Source organism: Pinus tabuliformis, chromosome 5_1 (assembly GCF_031772625.1).
Source record: "Pinus tabuliformis cultivar Carrire ecotype Pingquan chromosome 5_1, CPIR1, whole genome shotgun sequence".
NCBI classification, from domain to species: Eukaryota; Viridiplantae; Streptophyta; class Pinopsida; order Pinales; family Pinaceae; genus Pinus; species Pinus tabuliformis.
This window is the reverse complement of record NC_142305.1, coordinates 918,446,866-918,472,394: the sequence shown is the minus strand read 5'-3', so window position 1 is coordinate 918,472,394 and position 25,529 is coordinate 918,446,866. Positions and strand designations below refer to the sequence as shown.

General features: G+C 45.2%; 1 protein-coding gene across 1 annotated transcript in view; it reads right to left on the bottom strand.

The window, feature by feature from the left end:
* LOC149167794 (PQ-loop repeat family protein / transmembrane family protein) overlaps positions 1-25,277 on the bottom strand; it is a 338,289-nt gene extending 313,012 nt beyond the window's left edge. The window contains exons 1-2 of the mRNA XM_089431597.1: positions 25,004-25,277; positions 24,736-24,868 (exon numbers count right to left, since the gene is read on the bottom strand). Of these exons, the coding sequence (XP_089287723.1) occupies positions 24,736-24,868; positions 25,004-25,122 (252 nt within the window). The 5' untranslated portion in view covers positions 25,123-25,277. The remainder of the gene's footprint in view (positions 1-24,735; positions 24,869-25,003) is intronic.
* Between the last annotated feature and the right edge of the window lie 252 nt (positions 25,278-25,529).

Sequence of the window (25,529 nt, the reverse complement as noted above, 5' to 3'; positions counted from 1 at the left end):
TGGACACAAAGCAATTGATTGTGATAGAAGGAAAATGAAAAATATAAGGTGCTATACATGCAACAACTATGGGCATAAAGCAAGGGAATGCAGGAGCAGATTTCAAAATTCAAGACAAAAGGACCATACATCATCACAGTTGCAGGAATTGAAGAAGACAGAGACAGAAAGGTGTGGGATAACTCAGTCAGCTGACATAACAGACACAGGGGAATCTGAAAGTGAAATTCAGTATTCCATCCTGCATACGCTTATATAATGAAGACAAGTCGCGTATATACGCGAGTTACAGGCTGCAAAGTCGCGTATATGGAGAAAGGGCAGCAGAACAGACCCAGGTTCAGTCATGGTTGGCTCAGGCTCAGGGGGAGCAGAACAGAGTCAGGAAATGGTTCAGACATGGTTGGCTTACACTCAGGGGGAGAATATTCTTCAAATAATGCATTGTTGGCATTATGGTTAGAAGGTGTTGATAAAGTCTATGAAGCTAAATGATACATCTTACTGTTTAGGAATGGTATTGCAGGCTGATGCTTATGGTACAGATCATGATGCTGTTGGTGGCTTTCATAAGTCTTGGTCTAGATATTTCATCACTATGTCATGTATCTCTTTTATGATGTCAAGGTCATGTAACGGCCTATGTTGGTTTCCCCACTATGCCTGGGATGAATGATGAAATGTTCATGTATTATCATGTATCTTCACATGGTTAGGTGGATGAGTCAATATTGGTATATCCCCACTAGGTTGGGTGATGAATGTATGTTGAGTCTTTTGGTGATAGGAAGGTCTTCTATGATGTATAAGTCTTTGTTCTTCTTGAAGAACATCTTTTGCAGATCTTGCCTACAGTCAAGGGGAGCATGAACAGCACATTTCAGCAAGAGCAGGATGGATAGATTGGTACACTTTGGCATACACAAAGGGGGAGCACATTTGGAGATTTCAGCATGTACTCAGGGGGAGTATGGACAGCAGTATGGACAGGAGAGGGTATACCAAAGAAGAGAATATCTTGGTCCACCCTTTGCCCTTGATGTCAAAGGGGGAGAGTGACTTGGTGTGGTGGTTGCCATCAAGTCCAAAGGGGGAGATTGTTGGCATTATGATTCAAGTGTTGTCCTTGATGGCAACTCACTCAGAGGTTGGTACAGATGCTCAGAAGTTGGTACAGGAGATGGCAACTTAATCAGAAGACAGATCCTAGTACAGCTTGCCAAGGAAGTTCATACACGCAGGTTTGTTAAGACCAAGTCGCATGTACACGCAGGTTGGCTTCAGAAAAAGCGCGTGTATGTGGAAAAGTACCTTTGGTCCATGGCGGTTAGTCCTTGGAAGTTGTGCCTATGGTTTCGGACCATTATGTCTCGACGGACGTGTTGATCCCTAGTTTCGAGGTTGATGGTATTGTGTTTCTATGGTTTTGGCTCTTGGTATTGAACAAGGCCTAAGGCTATATAAGGAGAAGATCACTAGGCAAAGGAGTATGGATTGTGGGTGTCTGACGCAGTGAGAAGATATGGTATTGCTGGTTATCTGTTCGGGACGCTTGGCAAGGGTCGGATCTGACAGCAAAGGCAGAAGTAATCATTTCTAGATCTGCACGCGGGTTGCCTTTGGAGAAAGCGCGTATACACGCGGTTTTGGTACAGTGAAGTAGCGTATGCATGATAAGTATTAATATTTCAGGTTGCTGCTGATTCTGGTGGTTGTTGCAGAGTTCTAGATTCTGGTTTGGGTTCTGTGTTCTTGATGACAGGGTTTCAGTGATTCGGTATTGGGTTGTTTAATGAATTATGATGCAAGTATAAGTTGATGATTGTATTGCGGTAATGTTTGCTTTGTACTCTTGGATCCAGTATGAAAATGTATGAAACGTGGTCCCTGAAGGTTGTAGGGTCAGCACCTACGTACTAGTAAATGGATCAGCTAGTACAAGAGCTGAGGGGGTTGTAGCTCCCTTCCAAAAGTAGTTGGAAAACGAGAGAGGGTTGTAGCCCTCTGCAGGTTGTAGCCTGCGTGCTGGTAAAGGACTGCACCAGTACATTGTAAAAGAAGTTTCTCATTAAAGAAGAAAGAGACAAATTGCAGCAGGTGGTTTTCACCCACATTGGGTTTCCACCTTATATCATGGTGTTCATGTGTGTGGCTTTTGTGTGATGATCTATTCTGTTATACTGCATCTGTTTACTGTTAATATGCTTAATAATATCCTGATGCATTTACTGAAGATAAGATTAACTGAATCATAAGATCTCTGCATATACGCTAGTTGCTTTAGACACAGTCGCGTGTACACGCGGGTTCACTTAACTGAAGTCGCGTATATGTTTCTGAGTATGAAATTGAAAAGTTTTATCTGATCTGATAATACTGATTCACCCCCCCCTCTCAGTATTATTTCCAACATCAGAATCAAAGATCTTACTCATAAAATTTGATCTTCCATCATGTGAACTCGAAGGGGTGCCTGGGACTAGCCCTATCTCATAGGATGTTGGGGAATATGTTATGGACAAGATCGATAGTCACAGAGGGTCTCGTTATCTTTCAGATGGTATGCCTGTGCCCAAACCAAGAATAATATAAACAGAAAACTTCGCTATCTTTTCAGAAAGTGGCCCTGTGCCAAACAAGATCTCAGACCATAAACATTTTCGTTGTCTCCTCAAAGATATCCTTGTGCCAGAACAAAATGGAGAAAGGATAGGTTGGTGTCAACTAGGATGGAATCCTTCACCACCAAAATTCACAAGGAGAAAGGGATCTTAAAACCCTTAGAGCCTAAGGCTCAAGAAAAAAAAACATAGAGATGATCCAAATGAATTCTACCCTCTTGTATTTATAGATTTTCTATAGGGGATTGTCTCCTTAATTGATTGAGTGGAGTTCACTCAAAACCCCAACTTTGGGTTTCTCTACCCAGCTACCCCAAAACTTGCCCAGACATTGGGTACTTTGGGGTTTTCCCCTTTATCAAGGACTATAGCCTACGGGGATCGGTAGGCTACTTCGTCTCTTGAGCAATTAATTTCTTGAGAACATTACACAAAGCACCAAAGGCACCTTGTTTTCATCCACATTACTAGGACTTCTCAAGTGGATGAGATGCTTTTCCATGGTTTCATCTCTTGACCATGACCTTAGTTCAGTTTTGCAGCAGCAAGAAAAGTCAGTTAATTGTAGTATCGATGGATAAAAAAAAAAATAGGAGTTATGCTACTTCCTTAGGGGTCAAGAAACATTGTAGAAGCCCTCTTCTTATTAGGATCGATGGAGCATGTGGTGGTAGCACCTAAGGCCCTTAGGAGGTAGTTGTGTCAACATTTGGTCTCCACGGGTATCTAGATTTGTTTTTGATGTAGCATTCATGAATAGGTCACCCTGTGGATATGCCACATACAAGGGTGTGTATTCAGAATTGTTGATTTGGGGTAGCATCAGATGTGCTCTAGCCACGAAATTTGGTGGACAGGGTGGGGCACATGAGATCTCCAATACCCAGAAAGGGTTTGGGCAGATTCTAAACAGTTTGAGAAATATTAAAATAATTAATATTTTTAATGGAGTCCCTAAGTCTAAACTTAGGGAAATTAAAATATTAATGTGGATTAATATAAATGTAATATTCCTCATTAGCCATGGCTAATTGGAATATTCGATTTTGCTCAATTTTGCCTTCTATAGTTATTAATAAATAAAAAGGTGAGGAAAGGGGGACATAACTCACTTTTTGAATAAAGTCACTCCCTAGTAGCATAATGTTGTGACTTAAAAGGGGAGCCAAGGGGGCCAAAGGACCACGTAGACACTTGGAGGGACTGCGCAGATGGAGAAGAACACGTGGCAAGAGAGAGGCTATGTTGGAGGAGGTGGGCCTTAGGGTTTTGAGAGAAGCCAACGCTATAAAGGAGAGAGGAGCCTCCTCATTTTGGGCATTCGATTATGTTGCATTTGAGCTAGTCACTTCGACTTAGAGCACGTTGGTTGTTTAGCCTGTCTGTAGCACTGTTTAGTGCATCAAGTGTCTCCGTTCGGAGATCTCACCCTTAGCCCCGGGGGACTTCAAGTGCCTGCTCAGGCAAGGTAGTTCCATCAGTCTTTTGCAGGAGGATCGATTTTTGGAGTTGAGGAGGAGCTGAGCATTTGATGACTGCGCAGTCTTGAGAGAGGAGGATGCAGTCTCTTTGGGTAGGAGCTCCGGATTGGGTTTATGTGGAGGATTTGAGCTGGGAGATTGAGCAAGGGATCAACACTTGCATATTGGAGGATTTTGGCAGAGTTTCAGGCAGAGTTTTGGAGGTTTCTATTCAGTGGCAGCGCAGAGCCTTGAGGGACAACGTAGATCCTCAAGGAGGTGATTTTCGGGGGTCAGCTATTTTAGGAAAGATTTCTGGGCTTTTCTGGGTTTATTGAGCAAAGGCTGATTCCAGAGTTTCAGCATATTTTGAGGAGGGGAACAGCCCCAAATCCTCATTTGATTCCAGCATTAGCAGCAGCACAGCGGTTCTCCGGCATTTTGGACGCAGTTCAGAGAGAGGCCATTCCCTTACCATTCTGAGTGTATTTCTTCGCTTGCCTTGTGCAAGTAGAGGTGCTATCTTTCTGATCACCTCCTGTACTCTTTCCATTGCTCAGTATAATAAAATGGCTTAGCATTTCTCTCTGCATTTCTTGAGTATCTGCTTATATTCCATGTTTACATTATCGTATATTGCACTGTTGTTATTTTTATCTCTTTGAGCTTCCCGACTACTATATCACTTGTGTATTATTTGGTTGGAGTTTGCTTGGGTTCGAGGGATATCCCAAAAGGGGGATATTACAGTGGTATCAGAGCATAGATCTGGCTCAGCCTGTGGAGCTAGCAGTCTATGACACCGAGGAAAGCCCTACATCTGTTACAGAGGTAGGAAATCCAGAGATACTGAGCGTAGGTTGGAGAACACCTATGGAGAAGGAGACTGTGTTCGGGTGGTGGACACAGAACAGGAGGAGCCTGTGGTGGATGCAGGGCAGGAGGATCCAATGGCAGATGAGGATGGGAAGATATTTGCAGATATGCTCCTCAAATCAGTACAGGATCTGTCGAGGCAGATCGAGGTGATGGGGCAGAGATTCACGGTAGTAGATGCTAGACAGCGTGAGAACCCACGGGTTTTCCAGGTTGGTGAGGGATCGAATACATCCCACCAATTTCCAGAGCAGGGTGCCGCTCAGCATGATACTACTTAGCAAATGGCCTCACATGCCCCTACCCGCTCTACCATGCCCACTTTCCTAAGAGCAGACACGGGGGCCGGAGCCCAGCAGGAGGCAGAGCCCGGTCATATGGGCGATTATTTTGCAGAGTACCAGGCCTATGGGCAGGAGTTCAGGGATGCTCTCTCATTCAGAGACTTTGTTCAGCTCCAGCGGGACAGTGGACCCCGCAACCATCATAGAGGATACCGACATTATCATGATGGAGACACCCACCGCACAGCTAGTAGATTCCACTTGCCTACGTTTGATGGTTCATCAAACAGTTCGGCAAGGTCTTGGGTGGAGAAGCTGGACATCTATTTCCAGCTTAACCAGATGTCGGAGACAGAGGCCATCAAGGTGGCGACATTACATTTGGATGGTGAGGCCCAGGACTGGTGGTTCCATGGGTTGGTTACACTCGGACACTCCACAGTGACGACATATGCCGAGTTCACCAGGAGATTGATGGAGAGGTTTGACCGGAGGGATCCGGAACAGCACTTTGTTGAGCTGACAAGGCTCAAACAAACCGGGAGCCCAGAGACTTACATTGCAGACTTCTTGAGGGTTTCAGTGATGGTGCCAGATCTATCCGGGGCACGGAGGATCTACATGTATGTTGAGGGGTTAGCAGAGCCACTTCGGGGTCTAGTCAGATCCACTAGACCAGCCACACTCCAGGATGCTATTAGCACGACGCGGGACTTACAGGATGCCTTACCCAGGACCTGGACACCTTACTCCCAGAGACAGGCTTTCCAGCCTAAGGGGAAGGGTGTGATGATTCCAACTCTAAAGGGGAATCCAGGACGAGCACAGATTGATAATGATGCCAGGAGGAAGCTAAAGAAGAAGTGGTTGTGTTTTACCTGTCAGGAGTCGTGGGCACCGGGACATAGATGTGCTGCTGGCAAAGCACACTTTATTGAGGTCTTCTCCAACAGCAGCGGGGAAGAGGATGAGGAGGATGATGTGGAGGCAAGAGATAGTCATGTCGCGCGGGATCCTTTGCCACCTCCACCGCCAATAGCAGGTGGTGCAGCTTTTGCACCTACCGAAGGGGCCCTTGCAGCACTGCGAGGAGTTCCCAAGTATTTGATGCTACGCGTACGGGGGACAGTTCGTGGCTAGCGAGTATCAGTTTTGGTTGACAGTGGGGCAACCAACAACTTCATCGATGCACAGATGGTTGAGCAAAGAGGTATACAGACAGAGAGCATCGATGGATTTTCAGTTTTGGTCCCAGGAGATCAGACCATGGTGTGTGCTCGCTATGTTCAAGAGTTATCAATGACGATGGGCACCTACACACTGACTGACCACTTTTTCGTGGTCAATATTCTAGACACCAACATGATACTGGGTGTTCAGTGGCTTATCACTCTAGGGAAGGTCACGACAGATTGGAAGGCCCTAGAGATGGAGTGGGATGATGAGAAGATAGGGAGGCATGAGAAGATACGGGGACAGCACACATATCCACCTCAGACTGTTTCGGCTCATCGGATGGAGGCAGTCTTCCGGAAGGGAGACGTAGAGTGGGCAGTGGAGCTGCGTGCATCAGAGGCAGGGACTATAGGGCAGGCAGTGCACCTGGAGATACAGTCCATCCTTAACCAGTATGCCACAGTGTTTGGGGAGATTCCATCGGGACAGCCACCGGACCGGGGGTTTGAGCACACCATTACGCTTGAGCAGGGCATACAGTCAGTAATTACTACCCCCTATAGGCATCCCAAGGCCTATCAGGATGAGATTAAGCGGGCCATTCAGGAGTTGCTGGCTCTTGGGCACATTCGGCCAAGCACGAGTCCTTTTGCTTCTTCTGTGGTGTTGGTGAAGAAGAAGGACGACACGTTGAGGATGTGCATTGACTACAGGGCCCTGAAGAACAGGTACCCCATACCCAGGATCGATGAGTTGATGGATGAGTTGAGAGGAGCACGGTTCTTCTCAAAGATTGATTTGAGAACTGGGTACCATCAGATTCGCGTGAGGGAACAGGACATTCCCAAGACCGCCTTCAGGTGTCACTATGGGCACTTTGAGTTTTTGGTGATGCCCTTCGGGCTAACCAACGCCCCAGCTACATTCCAGTCCTGCATGAATCACATCTTCCACAGTCACTTAAGGAAGTTTGTGTTGGTGTTCTTTGATGATATCCTCATTTACAGCAGGACTTGGGAGGAGCATCTCCAGCACATTGAGACAGTGTTGCGCATCTTGGAGGAGCAGCAGTTCTATGCCAAGCTCTCCAAGTGTGAGTTTGGGTTGATGGAGATGTTGTACTTGGGACACATCATAGGGGTGGACGGAGTGAGAGTCCACGAGGAGAAGATCAGGGCCATCAGAGATTGGCCGGAGCCGAGGAACGTGACAGAACTTCGGGGATTCATTGGCATTTGTACTTACTATCGGAAGTTCGTCAAGAGTTTCTCACAGCTTGCTGCACCCCTGACAGATCTGACGAGGAAGGGGGCATTCAGTTGGTCGGATACAGCGCAGCGAGCCTTTGACAGGCTCAAGGAGGTTATGAGTAGCTGCCCAGTGCTTGCATTGCCGGATTTTTCGCAGCCATTTGTTTTGGAGTGTGATGCGTCGGGAGAGGGGATCGGCGCAGTGTTGATGCAGGGAGGTCACCCTATAGCCTTTGAGAGCTGGAAGCTCCTTCCGCACGAGAGGTTGTATTCTATATACGACAAGGAGATGCTGGCCATCATGCATGCATTGGCCAAGTTCCGGCAATATTTAGTGGGTAACAGGTTCAGGGTGAGGACTGATCACAACAGCCTCAGGTTCTTTTTGGAGCAGAAACAGCTACAGGAGAGGCAGCAGAAGTGGATCAGTAAGATCCAAGTGTATGACTTTGACATTGAGTATGTCAAGGGTAAGAACAACGTGGTAGCAGATGCCCTTTCACGTAGACCAGCCACGTTGTCTCTTATGAGCTTGGATACAAACTGGAGGGCTCGACTCTTAGTAGAGTGCTCCAAAGACAGATTTGCATGTGAGGTTCTAGATGGGCAGGTGGCAGATGATAGGTACAGGGTGGTCGATGAGATCATGTACTACAGGGACCGGATCTTCTTGACTGAGGGATCTCAGCTCAAGAAAAAGATACTTCAGGCATCACATGATTCACCATTGGCCGGCCATCAGGGGTTTACCAAAACCTACAGGGCCATTAGAGAGAGGTTCTCATGGAAGGGCCTCAAGGAGGACGTACTCCAGCATATCCGGGAGTGCGACGTTTGCCAGAGGAACAAGGGGGAGATGAGCCATCCCGCAAGATTATTGCAGCCTCTTCCCATTCCGGAGGGGAAATGGGAGTGTATTTCAATGGACTTCATCACAGGGTTGCCCATGGTACAGGGCAAGGATTGTATCTTTGTCGTCGTTGATCGACTGACAAAGTACGCACATTTTTTCGCCATACCCGCACACTACACAACAGCGCAAGTGGCTGAGTTGTTCTTCAGAGAGGTCTTTAGGCTACATGGTCTTCTTAAGACCATCACCAATGATAGGGACAGCCGTTTCATGGGCGGGTTTTGGCAGGAGCTTTTCCGGTTGATGGGGACGGAGTTGACATTGAGTACCAGTTATCACCCACAGACGGACGAGCAGACAGAGATAGTTAACAAGTGGCTAGAGGGCTACTTGCGTAACTATGTCAACGGGCAACAGCAAGCATGGCTGAAGTGGCTGCATCTGGGGGAATATTGCTACAACACTACACATCACATGTCCATTGGTATGTCACCATTCTATGCTTTGTATGGATATCATCCTTTATCTTTTGCTGACGTGATGTTTGGTGCTAGCAAGGCTCCGAGAGCCAAGATTTGGATCCAAGAGAGTCAGGATATTCTCCGAGCTCTCAAGGATAATATGGCTACAGCACAGAACCAGCAGAAGCTATATGCTGACAAGGGTCGAGTGGAGAGACAGTTTGAGGTAGGGGACTTGGTCTACCTACGATTACAGCCATACCGACAGTCGTCACTGAAGCAAAAGGGGGCTGAGAAGCTCAAGCCCCGCTTTTATGGGCCATACAGGGTGATACGCAGGATTGGACAGGTTGCGTATGAGTTGGAGTTGCCCCAAGGCAGCAAGATTCATAACGTTTTTCATGTATCATGCCTAAAGAAGGCATTGGGGCAGCAAGTGACAGTGACAGATGAGCTACCACCCACGGATGATGAGGGGCATTTGGTGTTGCAGCCAGAGGCTATTATTGATACCAGGGAGAGGCAGCTACGGAGCAGGACAGTCCGGGAATTCTTGGTGAGGTGGAAGAATTTACCGAATGAGGATGCCACTTGGGAGAGTGAGAAAATTTTGCAGCATCCATCACTTCAGTTGCTTGAGGACAAGCAACATTTTGCCGGGGGAGACTGTAATATTCATAATTAGCCATGGCTAATTGGAATATTCGATTTTGCTCAATTTTGCCTTCTATAGTTATTAATAAATAAAAAGGTAAGGAAAGGGGGATATAACTCACTTTTTGAATATAGTCACTCCCTAGTAGCACAACGTTGTGACTTAAAAGGGGAGCCAAGGGGGCCAAAGGACCACGTAGAGAAGGGGCCCACGCAGACACTTGGAGGGACTGCGTAGATGGAGAGGAACACGTGGCAAGAGAGAAGCTACGTTGGAGGAGGTGGGCCTTAGGGTTTTCAGAGAGGCCAACGCTATAAAGGAGAGAGGAGCCTCCTCATTTTGGGCATTCAATTATGTTGCATTTGAGCTAGTCACTTCGACTTAGAGCACGCTGGTTATTTAGCCTGTCTGCAGCACTGTTTAGTGCATCGAGTGTCTCCGTTCGGAGATCTCACCCTTAGCCCCGGGGGACTTCGAGTGCCTGCTCGGGCAAGGTAGTTCCATCAGTCCTTTGCAGGAGGATCGATTTTTGGAGTTGAGGAGGAGCTAAGCACTTGATGACTGCGCAATCTTGAGAGAGGAGGACGCAGTCTCTTTGGGTAGGAGCTCCGGATTGGGTTTATGTGGAGGATTTGAGCTGGGAGATTGAGCAAGGGATTAGTCGTTGCATATTGGAGGATTTTGGCAGAGTTTCGGGCAGAGTTTTGGAGGGTTCTATTCAGTGGCAGCGTAGAGCCTTGAGGGACAGCGTAGAGCCTTGAGGGACAGCGTAGATCCTCAAGGGGGTGATTTTTGGGGGTCAGCTATTTTCGGAAAGCTTTCTGGGCTTTTCTGGGTTTATTGAGCAGAGGTTGATTCCAGAGTTTCAACATATTCTGAGGAGGGGAACAGCCCCAAATCCTCATTTGATTCCAGCAGTAGCAGCAACACAGCGGTTCTCCGGCAACTTGGACGCAGTTCAGAGAGAGGCCATTCCCTTACCATTCTGAGTGTATTTCTTCGCTTGCCTTGTGCAAGTCGAGGTGCTATCTTTCTGATCACCTCCTGTACTCTTTCCATTGCTCAGTATAATAAAACGGCTTAGCATTTCTCTCTAGATTTCTTGAGTATCTGCTTATATTCCATGTTTACATTATCGTATATTGCACTGTTGTTATTTTTATCTCTTTGAGCTTCCTGGCTACTATATCACTTGTGTACTATTTGGTTGGAGTTTGCTTGGGCTCAAGGGATATCCCAAAAGGGGGATATTACAATAAAACTGTGTTAGAATGGTCCAAAAGACATGGATCAAGCCAGATCTAACCTTCGCCGTTGATTAGGGACTTAATCTCGGCCGTTGATATGTCAACGAGAAAAGTATAAGAGGAGGCTTGAGGGTCACTTAGAGAACACACCAGATGATCAGTCATTCTATTCTCTAGAGTAGGGTTTGCTAAGAGAGATAAAATCAGTGATCGGAGTTGCAGTTGAGGGGCAGTGAGTATAGAGAGACAGAGAGGCAGAGATAGTGTCGGGAGATCAACGTAGGAGCCAGAGAGAGTGATGCAGTAGCAGTCAGGGCCAAGCAAAGGTAGCCAGGAGTTGCGCAGTACTTCAGAGAGGCCAGCGTAGCTAACAAAGAGGGCCAGAAGGCTGATGTAGGGCCTCCTGAGGCTGACGCAGGCCTATTCTGGGTGACACAGGACCAGCGCTCAGCAAAGAGAGGCTGACGCAATCCAGAGAGGCAGACACTGGGGTTTCTAGGGCAGATTGGAGCTGAGGAGCTGCCGAAGGATTTATCCGAGGTTTCACCCGAGACATCTGTCTCAAACTGAGAGGTACCACTGCCAAGGGCATTATCTGTTGGGTAAGTTGGATTTGGCACCCAGATTGTATTCTGAAACATCTTAATAAGAAAACCCTCAGATATCTGCACCAGTTTTCCCGCATTGGGTTTTTTCGAGGACATTGGTCCAAAAATAACGGTGTCATTTTGTGTGCTTGTTTATGTTTCCTTCAGTTGATGATCTGTAATATGTTGAGCATGCACTGGAGTGTATTTTCAATATTTACATGGTAGATAACTTGTTAAGTAACAAAACAAGTAGGTAGGAATAAATCAATGAAATGCATGGAGGGTTTCTAACTAGTAGACTTAGAAACTTCAACATGGTATCAGAGCATGGTTGCAGATCACAGGAGAACTAAGGACATCAGCTAAGCGGAGCAATAGCAGCAGAAAACAGCTGTCTCAAGTGACAAAGTTGTTCCTAGCAGAGCAGCAATAAGGGAAGGGTGACACAGTGCCTACGTCATCAAGGGTGAGCCAGGAAGAGGCAGCACAAAGGCTAAGGGAGGCAAAGGGAGGCTCACGCAGAGCCATGTAGAAGCTAGGAGGGCTGATGCAGTTGGCTAAGGAGGCCGAGTTGTTGGTGTCGGGATTGCGCAGAGCCTAGGAGCTCTCACCTTCAAGTTGCTGGGTTTAGGAGGTTGTGGGAAAGTTGCAGAGTGGAGCTGGTGGGGTACTGTAGTCAGAACAGTACCTAACAGGGCAAGGCCAAGGAGGAGGGAGTTGTTACCGAGGGTTTCCAGCCGAGAAATCTGGATCAGTGGTGCAGTTGCACAGACAATCAAAGTAGGGGGCATTTCGACATCGGCAGAAGGATTTCCAAGAGGAAAATCAAGACTCAAAGGGAGTCACATCGAGAACTTCCAAGAGGGAAGTAGAAGAGCAGCATGGCACTACATGGAGTAAGAGACCAGGACAGACTGGACAGAGCCTCAAACTTCGCAGTCCGGAAGGCCAGAATCTTATTCGTACTTGACAGAAATCGTGTCATGCACTTCACCTTGAGGATGATACTAATCCCAGTTGACCCAGCTGATAACAACAAGTACGAGGAGGCAATGGCAAGGGTCAAGAGCATCATCCTTGACAAGGTCAAGGACCATGTAGTACCACACATTGCCGAGTTTGAAACGACATATGAGATGTGGGAGGCCCTAAAGAAATTGTACCAGCATACTTTTGTGCAGAGAAGGATGTTACTAGAAAATCAGATGAGGTCATATCAGATGAAGAAGGGAGAACCGATCGACACCTTCCTCGAAGGACTGAATGAGATCCGAGATCAGTTGACTTTCATAGGAGCCACGCCGAATCAAGAATTGATGGTGACGACAGCCCTGAATGCAGTCTCAGAAGACTGGGAGGTATTTGTCCACAGTATGCTGGGCAGAGGGACCCTTCCACCTTAGGAGGAGATGTGGGCGGCTCTTCGCCAAGAAGAGATCAGACGACAGACCAAGGCGAGAAGCAGCAGTAAGGGGACCAGAGTCAAAAGGGAGGAGGAGGAAGATGTTGCCCTAGCATCTGAGGGAAAGCAAGAAAAACGGAAGAAGAAGGATCTCTCCAAGGTCAAGTGCTTCCACTGTGGGGAGCTGGGTCATTATGCGACCGAGTGTCTAAGGAAGAAGAGTAAGGGAGAATCTTCTAAGACTAAGGCAGCGCCAGCAAGGGAAAGGAAGGAAGTGGAGAGAGACGATGACTATGCCATGAGTGCACACACACCACTTGAGCGAAAGTGGGGAGACATCGAGCTGTAGTCAGATGGACTACAGGCGATGAGGGGCAGGATCCTCGAGGTACCCAACCTCTTGGATTAGACCTTGCTACAGGAGCTCCGATGAGGAGTAGCAGGACTGGCGGATGTGGGTAAAGACGGATGCGAATGGAGCAGCAGAGAGAGCTATAGTGCAGGATTCCCAGGACAGCGCGAGGCTAGCAAGCTGCAGCAGTGCGAGAGGCACGGGAGTGTTGCACCAGTGCAGGATGGCACAGAGAGGTGTGCAACAGTGCGAGATGCAGGGAGTTGTTGCAGCAGCGCAGAGGTCAGAGAGGGAGCACTTGTCAGCGGCAAAGGGAGCTTCAACATCAGGAATACTCTAGCCTGACAGAGAGGTCAGAGTTGGGAGATCAGTTACTTACTTCTCAATAACTGAGTTGCAGTGCAACAGTGGGCAGCACGATGCAACATAATGAGAGGAGATGCAGCAGTGGCAGTGGCAGAACCATGAGCAGCAGCACAGATGTAGAGGGAGCTATCGTACAAATGCAGCAGTGGCAGTGGCAGTGGCAGAGCCATGGGCAGCAGTACAAGATGCAGCAGTGCAGAGGATGATCGGTAGCAGGCCTAGCATCAGCACAAGGACCGATGTCAGATGATCAGGGTGATACTCAGTGAGGAGTATTGCTAGAGCACAGTCCTCACTAAGAGGGAGTGTTGATTTGGTGTAGCATCGGATGTGCTCTAGCCACGAAATTTGGTGGAGAGGTTGGGGCACATGAGATCTTCAATACCCAGAAAGGGTTTGGGCAGATTCTAAACAGTTTGAGAAATATTTAGATAATTAATATTTTTAATGGAGTCCCTAAGTCTAAACTTAGGGAAATTAAAATATTAATGTGGATTAATATAAAACTGTGTTAGAATGGTCCAAAAGACATGGATCAAGCCAGATCTAACCTTCGCCATTGATTAGGGACTTAAGCTCGGCCGTTGATATGTCAACGAGAAAAGTATAAGAGGAGGCTTGAGGGTCACTTGGAGAACACACCAAATGATCAGTCATTCTATTTTCTAGAGTAGGGTTTGCTAAGAGAGATAGAATCAGTGATAGAAGTCGCAGTTGAGGGGCAGTGAGTATAGAGAGACAGAGAGGCAGAGATAGTGTCGGGAGATCAGTGCAAGAGCCAGAGAGAGTGACGCAGTAGCAACCAGGGCTCACGCAGGGCCACGCAAAGGCAGCCAGGAGTTCCCGCAGTACTTCAAATAGGCCAGCATAGCTGACACAGAGGGCTAGAAGGCTGATGCAGAGCCTCCTGAGGTTGACGCAGGCCTATTCAAGGTGACGCAGGGCCAACGCTGGGCAGAGAGAGGCTGACGCAATCCAGAGAGGCAGACACTAGGGTTCCTAGGGCAGATTGGAGCTGAGGAGCTGTTGAAGGATTTATCCAGGGTTTCAGCCGAGACATCTGTCTCAGACTGAGAGGTACTACTGCCAAGGGCGTTCTCTGTTGGGTAAGTCGGATTTGGCACCCAGATTGTATTATGAAACTTCTTAATAAGAAAACCCTCAGATATCTTCACCGGTTTTCCCGCATTGGGTTTTTCTGGGGACATTGGTCCAAAAATAACGATGTCATTTTGTGTGCTTGTTTCTGTTTCCTTCAGTTGATGATTTGTAATATGTTGAGCATGCACTGGAGTGTATTTTCAATATTTACATGGTAAATAACTTGTTAAGTAACAGAACAAGTAGGTAGGAATAAATCAGTAAAGTGCATGGAGGGTTTCTAACTAGTAGACTTAGAAACTTCAACATGGTATCAGAGCGTGGTTGCAGATCACAGGAGAACTGAGGACATCAGCCAAGCGGAGCAATAGCAGCAGAAAACAGTTGTCTCGAGTGACAGAAGTTGTTCCTAGCAGAGCAGCAACAAGGGAAGGGTGACGCAGTGCCTGCGTCATCAAGGGTGAGCCAGGAAGAGGCAGCGCAAAGGCTAAGGGAGGCAAAGGGAGGCTCACGCAGAGCCACATAGAAGCTAGGAGCGCTGACGTAGTTGGCTGAGGAGGCCGAGTTGTTGGTGTCGGGATTGCGCAAAGCCTAGGAACTCTCACCTTCAAGTTGTTGGGTTTAGGAGGTTGTAGGAAAGTTGCAGAGTGGAGCTGGTGGGGTACTGTAGTCAGAACAGTACTTAACAGGGCAAGGCCAAGGAGGAGGGAGTTGTTACCGGGGGTTTCTAGCCGAGAAATCTGGATCAATGGTGCAGTTGCACAGACAATCAAAGTAGGGGGCATCTCGACATCGGCAGAAGGATTTCCAAGAGGGAAATCGAGACTCGGAGGGAGTCACATCGAGAACTTCCAGGAGGGAAGTAGAAGAGCAGCATGGCATTACACGGAGTAAGAGACCAGGACAAACTGGACTGAGCCTCAAACTTCGCAGTTTGGAAGGTCAGAATCTTATCCATACTTGACAAAAATCTTGTCAAGCACTTCGCCTTGAGGACGATAGTAATCCCAGTTGACCCAGCTGATAACGACAAGTACGAGGAGGCAATGGCAAGTGCCAAGAGAATCATCCTTGACGAGGTCAAGGACCATGTAGTACCACACATTGCCGAGAAGGAAACGACATATGAGATGTGGGAGGCCCCAAAGAAATTGTACCAGCATACTTCTGTGCAGAGAAGGATGTTACTAGAAAATCAGATGAGGTCATATCAGATGAAGAAGGGAAAACCGATCGACACCTTCCTCGGAGGACTGAATAAGATCCGAGATCAGTTGACTTTCATAGGAGCCACACCGAATCAAGAATTGATGGTGAGGACAGCCCTGAATGCAGCCTCAGAAGACTGGGAGATATTTGTCCAGAGTATGCTGGGTAGAGGGACCCTTCCACCTTAGGAGGAGATGTGGGCGGCTCTTCGCCAAGAAGAGATCAGATGGCAGACCAAGGCGGGAAGCAGCAGTAAGGGGATCAGAGTCAAAAGGGAGGAGGAGGAAGATGTTGCCCTAGCATCTGAGGGAAGCAAGAAAAACAGAAGAAGAAGGATCTCTCCAAGATCAAGTGCTTCCACTGTGGGGCGCTGGGTCATTATGTGACCTAGTGTCCAAGGAAGAAGAGTAAGGGAGAGTTTTCCGAGACTAAGGCAGCGCTAGCAAGGGCAGGGAAGGAAGTGGAGAGAGACAATGACTGTGCCATGAGTGTACACGCACCACTTGAGCGAAAGTGGGGAGACATCGAGCTGTAATCAGATGGACTACAGGTGATGAGGGGCAGGATCCTCGAGGTACCCAGCCTCTTGGATTAGACCTTGCTACAGGAGCTCCGATGAGGAGTAGCAGGACTGGTGGATGTGGGTAAAGACGGATACGGATGGAGCAGCAGAGAGAGCTATAGTGCAGGATTCCCAGGACAGCGCGAGGCTAGCGAGCTGCAGCAGTGCGAGAGGCACAGGAGTGTTGCACCAGTGCAGGATGGCACATAGAGGTGTGCAACAGTGCGAGATGCAGGGAGTTGTTGCAGCAGCGCAGAGGTCAGAGAGGGAGCACTTGTCAGTGGCAGAGGGAGCTTCAACATCAGGAGTACTCTAGCCTGACAGAGAGGTCAGAGTTGGGAGATCAGTTACTTACTTCTCAGTAACTGAGTTGCAGTGCAACAGTGGGTAACACGATGCAGCATGATGAGAGGAGATGCAGTGCAAATGCAGCAGTGGTAGTGGCAGAGCCATGAGCAGCAGCACGGATGCAGAGGGAGCTATCGTACAGATGCAACAGTGGCAGTGGCAGAGCCATGGGCAGCAGTACAAGATGCAGCAGTGCAGAGGATGATGGGTAGCAGGCCTAGCATCAGCACAGGGACCAATGCCGGATGATCAGGGTGATACTCAGTGAGGAGTATTGCTAGAGCACAGTCCTCGCTAAGAGGGAGTGTTGATTTGGTGTAGCATCGGATGTGCTCTAGCCACAAAATTTGGTGCAGAGGTTGGGGCACATGAGATCTTCAATACCCAGAAAGGGTTTGGGCAGATTCTAAACAGTTTGAGAAATATTAAAATAATTAATATTTTTAATGGAGTCCCTAAGTCTAAACTTAGGGAAATTAAAATATTAATGTGGATTAATATAATACTATGTTAGAATGGTCCAAAAGACATGGATCAAGCCAGATCTAACCTTCGCCGTTGATTAGGGACTTAATCTCGGTCGTTGATATGTCAACGAGAAAAGTATAAGGGGAGGCTTGAGGGTCACTTGGAGAACACACCAAATGATCAATCATTCTATTCTCTAGAGCGAGGTTTGCTAAGAGAGATAGAATCAGTGATCGGAGTTGCAGCTAAGGGGCAATGAGTATAAAGAGACAGAGAGGCAAAGATAGTGTAAGGAGATCAGCACAGGAGCCAGAGAGAGTGACGCAGTAGCAGCCAAGGCTCACGCAGGGCCACGCAGAGGTAGCGAGGAGTTGCGCAGTGCTTCAGAGAGGCCAGCGTAGCTAACGCAGAGGGCCAAAAGGCTAACGCAGGGCCTCCTGAGGCTGACGCGGGCCTATTCAGGGTAACGCAAGGCCAATGCTGGGCAGAGAGAGGCTGACGCAATCCAGAGAGGTAGACACTAGGGTTTCTGGGGTCGATTGGAGCTGAGGAGCTGCCGGAGGGTTTATCCGGGGTTTCAGCCGAGACATCTGTCTCACACTGAGAGGTACTACTGCCACGGGCATTCTTTGTTGGGTCCGCCAGATTTGGCACCCAGATTGTATTCTGAAACTTCTTACTAAGAAAACCCTCATATAGTTGTGTCGGTTTTCCCGCATTGGGTTTTTCCGGGGACATTGGTCCAAAAATAACGATGTCATTTTGTGTGTTTGTTTCTGTTTCCTTCAGTTGATGATTTGTAATATGTTGAGCATGCACTAGTGTTTATTTTCAGTATTTACATGGTAAATAACTTGTTAAGTAATAGAACAAGTAGGTAGGAATAAATCAGTAAAGTGCATGGAGGGTTTCTAACTAGTAGACTTAGAAACTTCAACAAGAATCAAGGATCTTACTCATAAAATTTGATCTTCCATCATGTGAACTCGAAGGGGTGCCTGGGACAAGCCCTATCTCATAGGATGTTGGGGAATATGTTATGGAGTACTCTGCAAATTCACTAAGAATTCTTACAGAGGATAGATTGCACTTCTATGGATTGCTTCTAGGCATGGCAACATGTAGCAATAGTACCAAGTTCAACATTGTTGAGATGATATGGCAGTTATGTGTTGAAGCATTCTACAGACTTGTTTGGGATCCTAGTATAGGTGTATGGATTGCTTGAGGACAAGCAATTTCGAGAAGGGAGGACTATAATGTCCCTTTTTTCGGACATTGGGAACATAGATCATCATAGCAACCTAGGCTACAAATTAAAATTAATTGAGATATGAGGGAATTAACTAATTAAAAATGACTAAGAAAAGAGAATATTATAAAGTCACTTTATTAACAGAAAAGGTGACCCACGGTATTCGGATAGTCATCACAATAAAAGGAAAGCGGGAGCTCACTCATGGGGATTGCTACCCACCAAAAAGTGGGTACCCCTAGGAGAGGTGTGATTTGGAAGTGTGAGGCTTGATGTTGTAGGGAAAGTAGCACTACTAGCTAAAGCAAAGATCTCGCCCTTGGTGGAGCCACCCTATGGTGTATGGCTGCGAGTGTGGTGTTGTCGACAGGCCCAACCGCTTAACGACCTATGCTAAGATGAGGCTTTTTTGACTCCCACTATCGACAATGAACTGCAACGGAGCACCCCTCACCCACATCTGAGTGGAAGAGACGCTCACCCACCTTCGGATCTTCGAGCTCACTTTTCTTGACCTTGGTGGTGGCAACCATGGCGCTGGGTTCTGCATCAATGATTTGCTTCCCCTTGTCAGGTTATATTTCAGAGTTGGAACATGTGTCTGACTCTGAAGCTTTGAGCTCGGCCACCAATGACTGCTTTGTGTGAGATTCATTTGTGTTTTCAGTGGGGCTCTTGTTGAACTCACACCACTTTCCTATGTCTTTCCTCATCTTCCCATTGCTATTCGTTGCTTGCGGTTTTGATGGGTTGTCCTAAGTCGTTCCAACTTGGCTCTATCTTTTGTTATGTGGTTTGGGGGTGCCCTTGTCCTGCTTCAGATTCGTCGATCCAAAGTCTCGCTTCTTCTGTTTAAATTTCTGCTTGAACTTGACAGCATATTGATATGTTACACCAAGTGAGGAGATGTCCAAGAACTCCATTTTTTCCTAGATGTGTTTGTGCAAACAACCACGGCACTTGAGTTACCAACATAGTTATCAGAACCAGATCAATTGTCGAATTAGTAGACCCTTTAGACCAAGAACCATTCAGAACTGGACAGAAACCAATAAAAAAACTGGACCAAAATACCAGTTGAGCAAAAATATATAAAATATTCAAATTTTAAAGAAAAACATATATATTCATGTGCATCCATATAAATTCAATCCATTTATACACAAATATGAAAAAGTTCTCATTCATATAACAAGAATGCATAATATGATAATACCAAAATAGCACTTAATGCAATACATGTCTCAAACAAAATACATCAAGATACAAACTTTAAATGCCCTCTAATACATCAAACTACAATACTATTAATACTAAATTACTAATCAGAATCAACATCCTCAACCTCCCATTCATCTTCATCCTCAGAATTAGCAGTAGCAGATTAAGGATCTATAGTGGGATTTTGACTTGATTCCCTTGGCCTTGAAGGTGGAGCTGGAAGTGGGTCCAAGTCTATCCAAGAAAGATCTTCCTTGTCAAATGTCAGTTACTAGGTCTCCACAACCCACTCTGATGATGGATCAAAGTCATCCAAAGTTATGTTGCTTGATTCAGGTGTCTTGTTCAATAATTGGTTTTGCTTCAACCTAAGGTTGTATTGAACATAAGCCATGTCAGTCGGATCGGCAATCCAAACCGGTTCGGTCCGGTCCTAATAACACTGGTTAGCAAATGTCGCTCAAAGTCCTTGATACCCATCTTTGTGTGTAGGGTAGGAAAGATATTCGTAAACTTTGGCACTTCCTGGTTGCTTTCATGTCGTAGCGTGGTCCATTTTATGTACTTGTCTTCGTAGCTCCCAACAGGGTAATATTGTTCCTTAACAGCATGTCAGAAATAGTCCCAATAGGGTGTAGTGAAAATAGTGAGGATTCCTCCTCAGATCTTTGCTCACAATTAGTTTTTCACCAGTACATGGGGGTCGGCCTTGAGGAGTGCAAAAGTAATTTTTTCTCTGTCGGAAAAATTATGGACTAAAAAATATCCTTCCAACATATTTAAACGTTTATCTAGAGCATTTGTGTCGATCTGGCCTTCAAATATAGGAATGTCAAAATTAACTTGTACCTTAAAGGGGGTGGTGCCTTCGAAGTGACTGCTAGATGAAGATGCACACCCAATGGTAGTCGCCGAAGGACCTAGGAAAAACTATCCATCATCTCGTTTCTTTGTCGCTCGAGGGCTTCTTCAAGCAACAATTTGATAGGATCTCTTGCTCCCTCGTCTTACTTTTCTTCCACCATGGGAGGTTGTTGGGGTCAGCAAGGCCAGTCTTGCAAGGGCTCAAGCAGTTTGAGTCCCAACTCCTTATACCCCGACCTCGTTGGGTACATGCACAAAAATACAGAGAAAGAGCAAACCGCTCTAATACCACTAATTCAGATTTACGAAAGAACGAAATGAAATACAGATTTAAAATAGAAACATAGAGATACAGCGAAACTGAACTTCAATTAATAAATAGCAAATGTTAAAAATTGCTTACATATAGAATGAAAGCAAACTAGTTTGGGCGATGGTAGCTTATCTTTGAGAAGAGATGTGGCAGCTACATGCCTTCTGAACTTTGTTACAATGAGGCTCAAAGGCCTTTTTGTCATGAAGAAACAATGAGAAACCCTAAACATCGAAAAACCTTACCCTAGGAGATGAAGCACCCAAAGTTATGGGCCCCGATGGGTTAGTTGGAATATCAACTTCTTGGGGTCATAACATTGGCACACAATCTCCATTTGCGCACACAATAGCCCATTAAAAAGGTCTATCCAAGGACAGCAACTTACGACTGCAAACATCTATCTTTGATTCATGTTTGCCGATTTCCCAAAAAAACATCATTTAGGGCCTCAAAACAGCTCGAGAAGTTTAGGACCCGAAAAATGCCAAAATAGAACACTGTCGAAATAGGAAACTATGCTAAAAAATAGGAAATTGATAGAAAATAGTGTTGGGGATCCAAGTGGAATAGGCGGGTGGCCACCAATATCCACTTGGATCACTTAAGTAGCCATACCTTTTTTCCTCCTGAAAATACCATGGGTCGCTGAAATACCATGGTCAATAATAAATACCATGGGACATCAAAATACTATGGGTTTCCTTTATTTCCTTTTAATAAAGTGACTTTATAAGTTTTATTTCTTAATTAAATCAAAGCCACTTAATAATCCCTTTTTTATTTACTTACTATCACCGTTAGGATGACATTAAATAGTTAAATTAATTGACTCCTTTCTTCCATTCTCAAAAAAGGGACATTACGGACCTCCCTTCCCGAGATTGCTTGTCCCAAGCAATCCAAATTTGTATTCCCAGGTCCTAGACAACCCTAGAGAATCCCTACTGCATATAATCTAGCACCTGCATATCAATACTAGGATCTGAAATTTTCCTGTAAAATGTTCTAACCTGTATTTGATGTACCAACCTGACACAACTCACCCCAGCATCACTATTCTATTGTGTTGTTCCGCGAAGCAATCCTCTATAATTAAAACCAATTTTCTCAGCTTTGTGACAACAACCTTGACAAATAACTTCTTGTGCAAATATGCCACCAAATATTTTTGACAATGTAGTTTCTAGATGATAATCATTCAGAGTCTCATCAATTGCATCATGAAATTCAGATGCATCTTGATGTTCTCATATATCTACAAGTGAGCCACTATAATCACAAGAAACATCCCAAAAACCTTGTGGAGTGTAATGATCCACACTGTTGCCTAGTGCACCAAACGTGGCCTGTATTTGGAAAAAGACGTAACTCTTTTTCTCCACATCAACACATTCTACACATCTTAATACAATATTTTGAATTTCAGGTTACATGAAGAGTTGTTGAAAAACAAATTTCATATAACATGTTACAACTCCATTCTTAAGCCCAACAGAGCCACATGTTTATTTCTGGTCATAAGATGATGGTTGTTCCCAATCAACTAAGTCATCTGTAAAGTGTATGTTGACCCATAGTTCAACACGATAATCCCATAACTTCTCAGTAGATTCCCATGGCAAACAAACAACTCCAGACTATAGTGCAAACTGAAGAAAACTCGGCCTCTCGTTGATGTTTTCATCATGATTCAACTGACCATCTAATGTTTTAGAATGAGGTGTCCTTGTAGATAATATATCACATTCCTTGACTAGAAAAGCTTCACCATGAAAATTTTGCACCGAATTTTTTAATCCATTGAGGGACATGAAATTGAGATGGCCATTATTGGCTTTTACGAGGAAACAAAAAAATCCTTCAGTCATTTCTAGCTTGGAAGCTAATTTCTCTGCTATAACTATGGGAGGAACTTTGAGTAATAATTCTTTCTGATCATCACCTCTACTACAAATATATTCGTCATTGGGAGAAACAACTATTGTATTAGCACAAAGGGTGGCCACCAATATCCACTTGGATCACTTGAGTAGCCATACCCTTTGTTGGTCTCGGCGGTTGTAAAGCCACCCTAGCTAATCATTGATCCTAAGGGAGTTTGAAGTGGTCGAACAAGGAGTGATACCAACAAGTGGGATGAGTTGTTGTGCTTAAGGAGGGTCGAAATAGTATCACTGGAGAGGCTGAAATATTCAAGGCTGAATTGTCAAGAAGTTCAGGGAAAATACTTCCAAGAGACTAACCAATTTTTGCTTCATATATTTATGTAAATTTCCTCCTGAAATTTCCATTAATAAAATGTTTCCAGAGTTGTAGCATTTCATTTGATTTATGGGATTTATATTGCAAATTTCATTAATTTGCTGGCAATACCTACCATGTGAATTGTGCAAAATTTATGGTGCTTTTTTGGAATAGAAGTGCATCGTATAATTTTTTGAAGCGAATTCCCTATTAATTTTAAGTAAATAAATAAAGGGATATTACATGGCCCAAGGTGTAAGGATTGGTCAATGGTCTGGTGCTCAAGTATGAATCTGGTCTGTCCTCTTCCTCTAAGTTGCCTCCTCTCAAGTTCCCCGAAAAGCTTCAAATAGAGGACCGTGTCATAAAGTTCATAAAACGTGTGTCCTACCATGATCATCCTATAATTGTTGGGATCCATACTAGAGCTCGATTTGCGAATTGGATGAATAATGTGATGTGACCAAGACTATGGAGAACCTGTGCAGACCACATGGTTGAACAGGTTAGCTAGGTGGTTGTCCATAAGATGAAGACACTGCTTGAGAAGCTCTACTTGGAAATCTTCCTCATTGGTTGCTTTACTAGTATTCATCATCCAAACAGCCTCTCAGATATCTCAATATGAGAACAAATGGCAAGAAGGGAGGAGGAGAGGTAACATGGATTGAGGACTATCCAAGGACATCATACAACGAGGATGTATGGGTAAACATCAATTTTAGGTCTTGAGGAAGGGGAGAGTGGCAAGAGAAGAAGGTGCAGTAGAAATTTTAGGAGAATGGATAAAGGAAGCACTCAACTCACATCTCTGTTGGGAAATAAAGAGACGCTTCTTCTGGAAAAGCGAGCAATGATAGGAAGCTTTAAGATGGGAGTAGGATGGGTGAGTATGGGTAAAGGCATGTAGAAGTTGGCTAAGGAGAAATTTCCAATCATTGTCATACCTCTTGTTCACGGGACAAGATCTAGACTTTGAGGAGGGTGAGGTGGATGTGGTGTGTTGGAGGTAGGACCAAAGAGCAGATTCCCAAATGACAAAAGAAAGACAGGTGTATCTGATATCCACAGAAACGGAACGTGAGAAAGTGGACTCAGGCGGGAGACTTCTAGCAGAGATGGGAAGTAAAGATTTCACGATCATCGTCACGGAAGAAAAAGGTGGTCCGAGGTGGACTAGAAGGGGGGGAGTGGTGGGCGCAAGGTGTCGAGAGCATGGTCGGCTAAGGCAGTGGGAGTCACCAAGATGTGGTGGATGAGAGGAGTAGTCTGCCTCGAATTTTCACATCCTAGCTATCGTGCCTTGGCTTCTCCTTAAAGAATGAAACTTCGAGGCTGATTTCATTCTGTTTCTATAAAAGTTTGGACATGCTTAGCCTTAATATCGTGTAAAGGACAGAAATCTGCCATATTCGGATTCTATTTGGGGTTCAACAAGCGTTTGCACAAATGTAAATGTCTGAATATTTAGACAATGTGAACCCTTACAATAAAGTTGTTCAAAGGAGAATTCTGAGCGGCTGCAAAACTAATTACCATATATACTCTACTGACCTCATTGTAGCCATATTTTTCATGATACTGGCGCTGCACTACGGGACTGAAGAATAAGGATGCGTTGTATATGAGATAACTGGAATGCTTGGTGAGATTAAATATCAAGAAGTCGAAGTTCAATCCCACCACACTGCCAATAAAATAGATTGGAGTGTATGCATATTAGTATCCGATATATAATTCTTTTCTTAGTATCCGATATATAATTCTTTTCTAATTCTTAATATGTTTGTGTATGTATAAATCATTTAGAGCAGAAATGGACCTCTTTCGACGGTAATTGAGAATAACTTGAGGGTAGAAGCTGATAGACCAGACACCAAAGGCAAACCATCCGAATATTTGGTATATCACTTCCAGAGGAATACTATTCCACGACCCCATCGGCTAACCCACCTCGATCGATCGATCAAACGAACGAGAGAGATGGTCAGAGAACTCACACCAGTACCACAATGGAAAGGAATCAGAAGAAATGGCTGGATTATTGTCTTAAAATTGTCGAAGGACGCAATCAGTTAATTGTTGTCTGCAATTTTATATCATAGGTTATTAATAGAAGTTCTGAACAACCAGAAGACCACTTCTAACGGCACCACGTGGAATCAATTGAATGGTAAACGGTTGAAGTAATCAATGACATAGTGGAGCCAAAGTTACTATTTTTCATATTTTAGCAATTAAATTGTTTAGTATCTTTGACCAACATTTATTTTTAATTAGAAATTATAAATAAATACTTTTATAATATTTTTGTATTTAAATATAATAAAATAAAAGTAATATGGTTA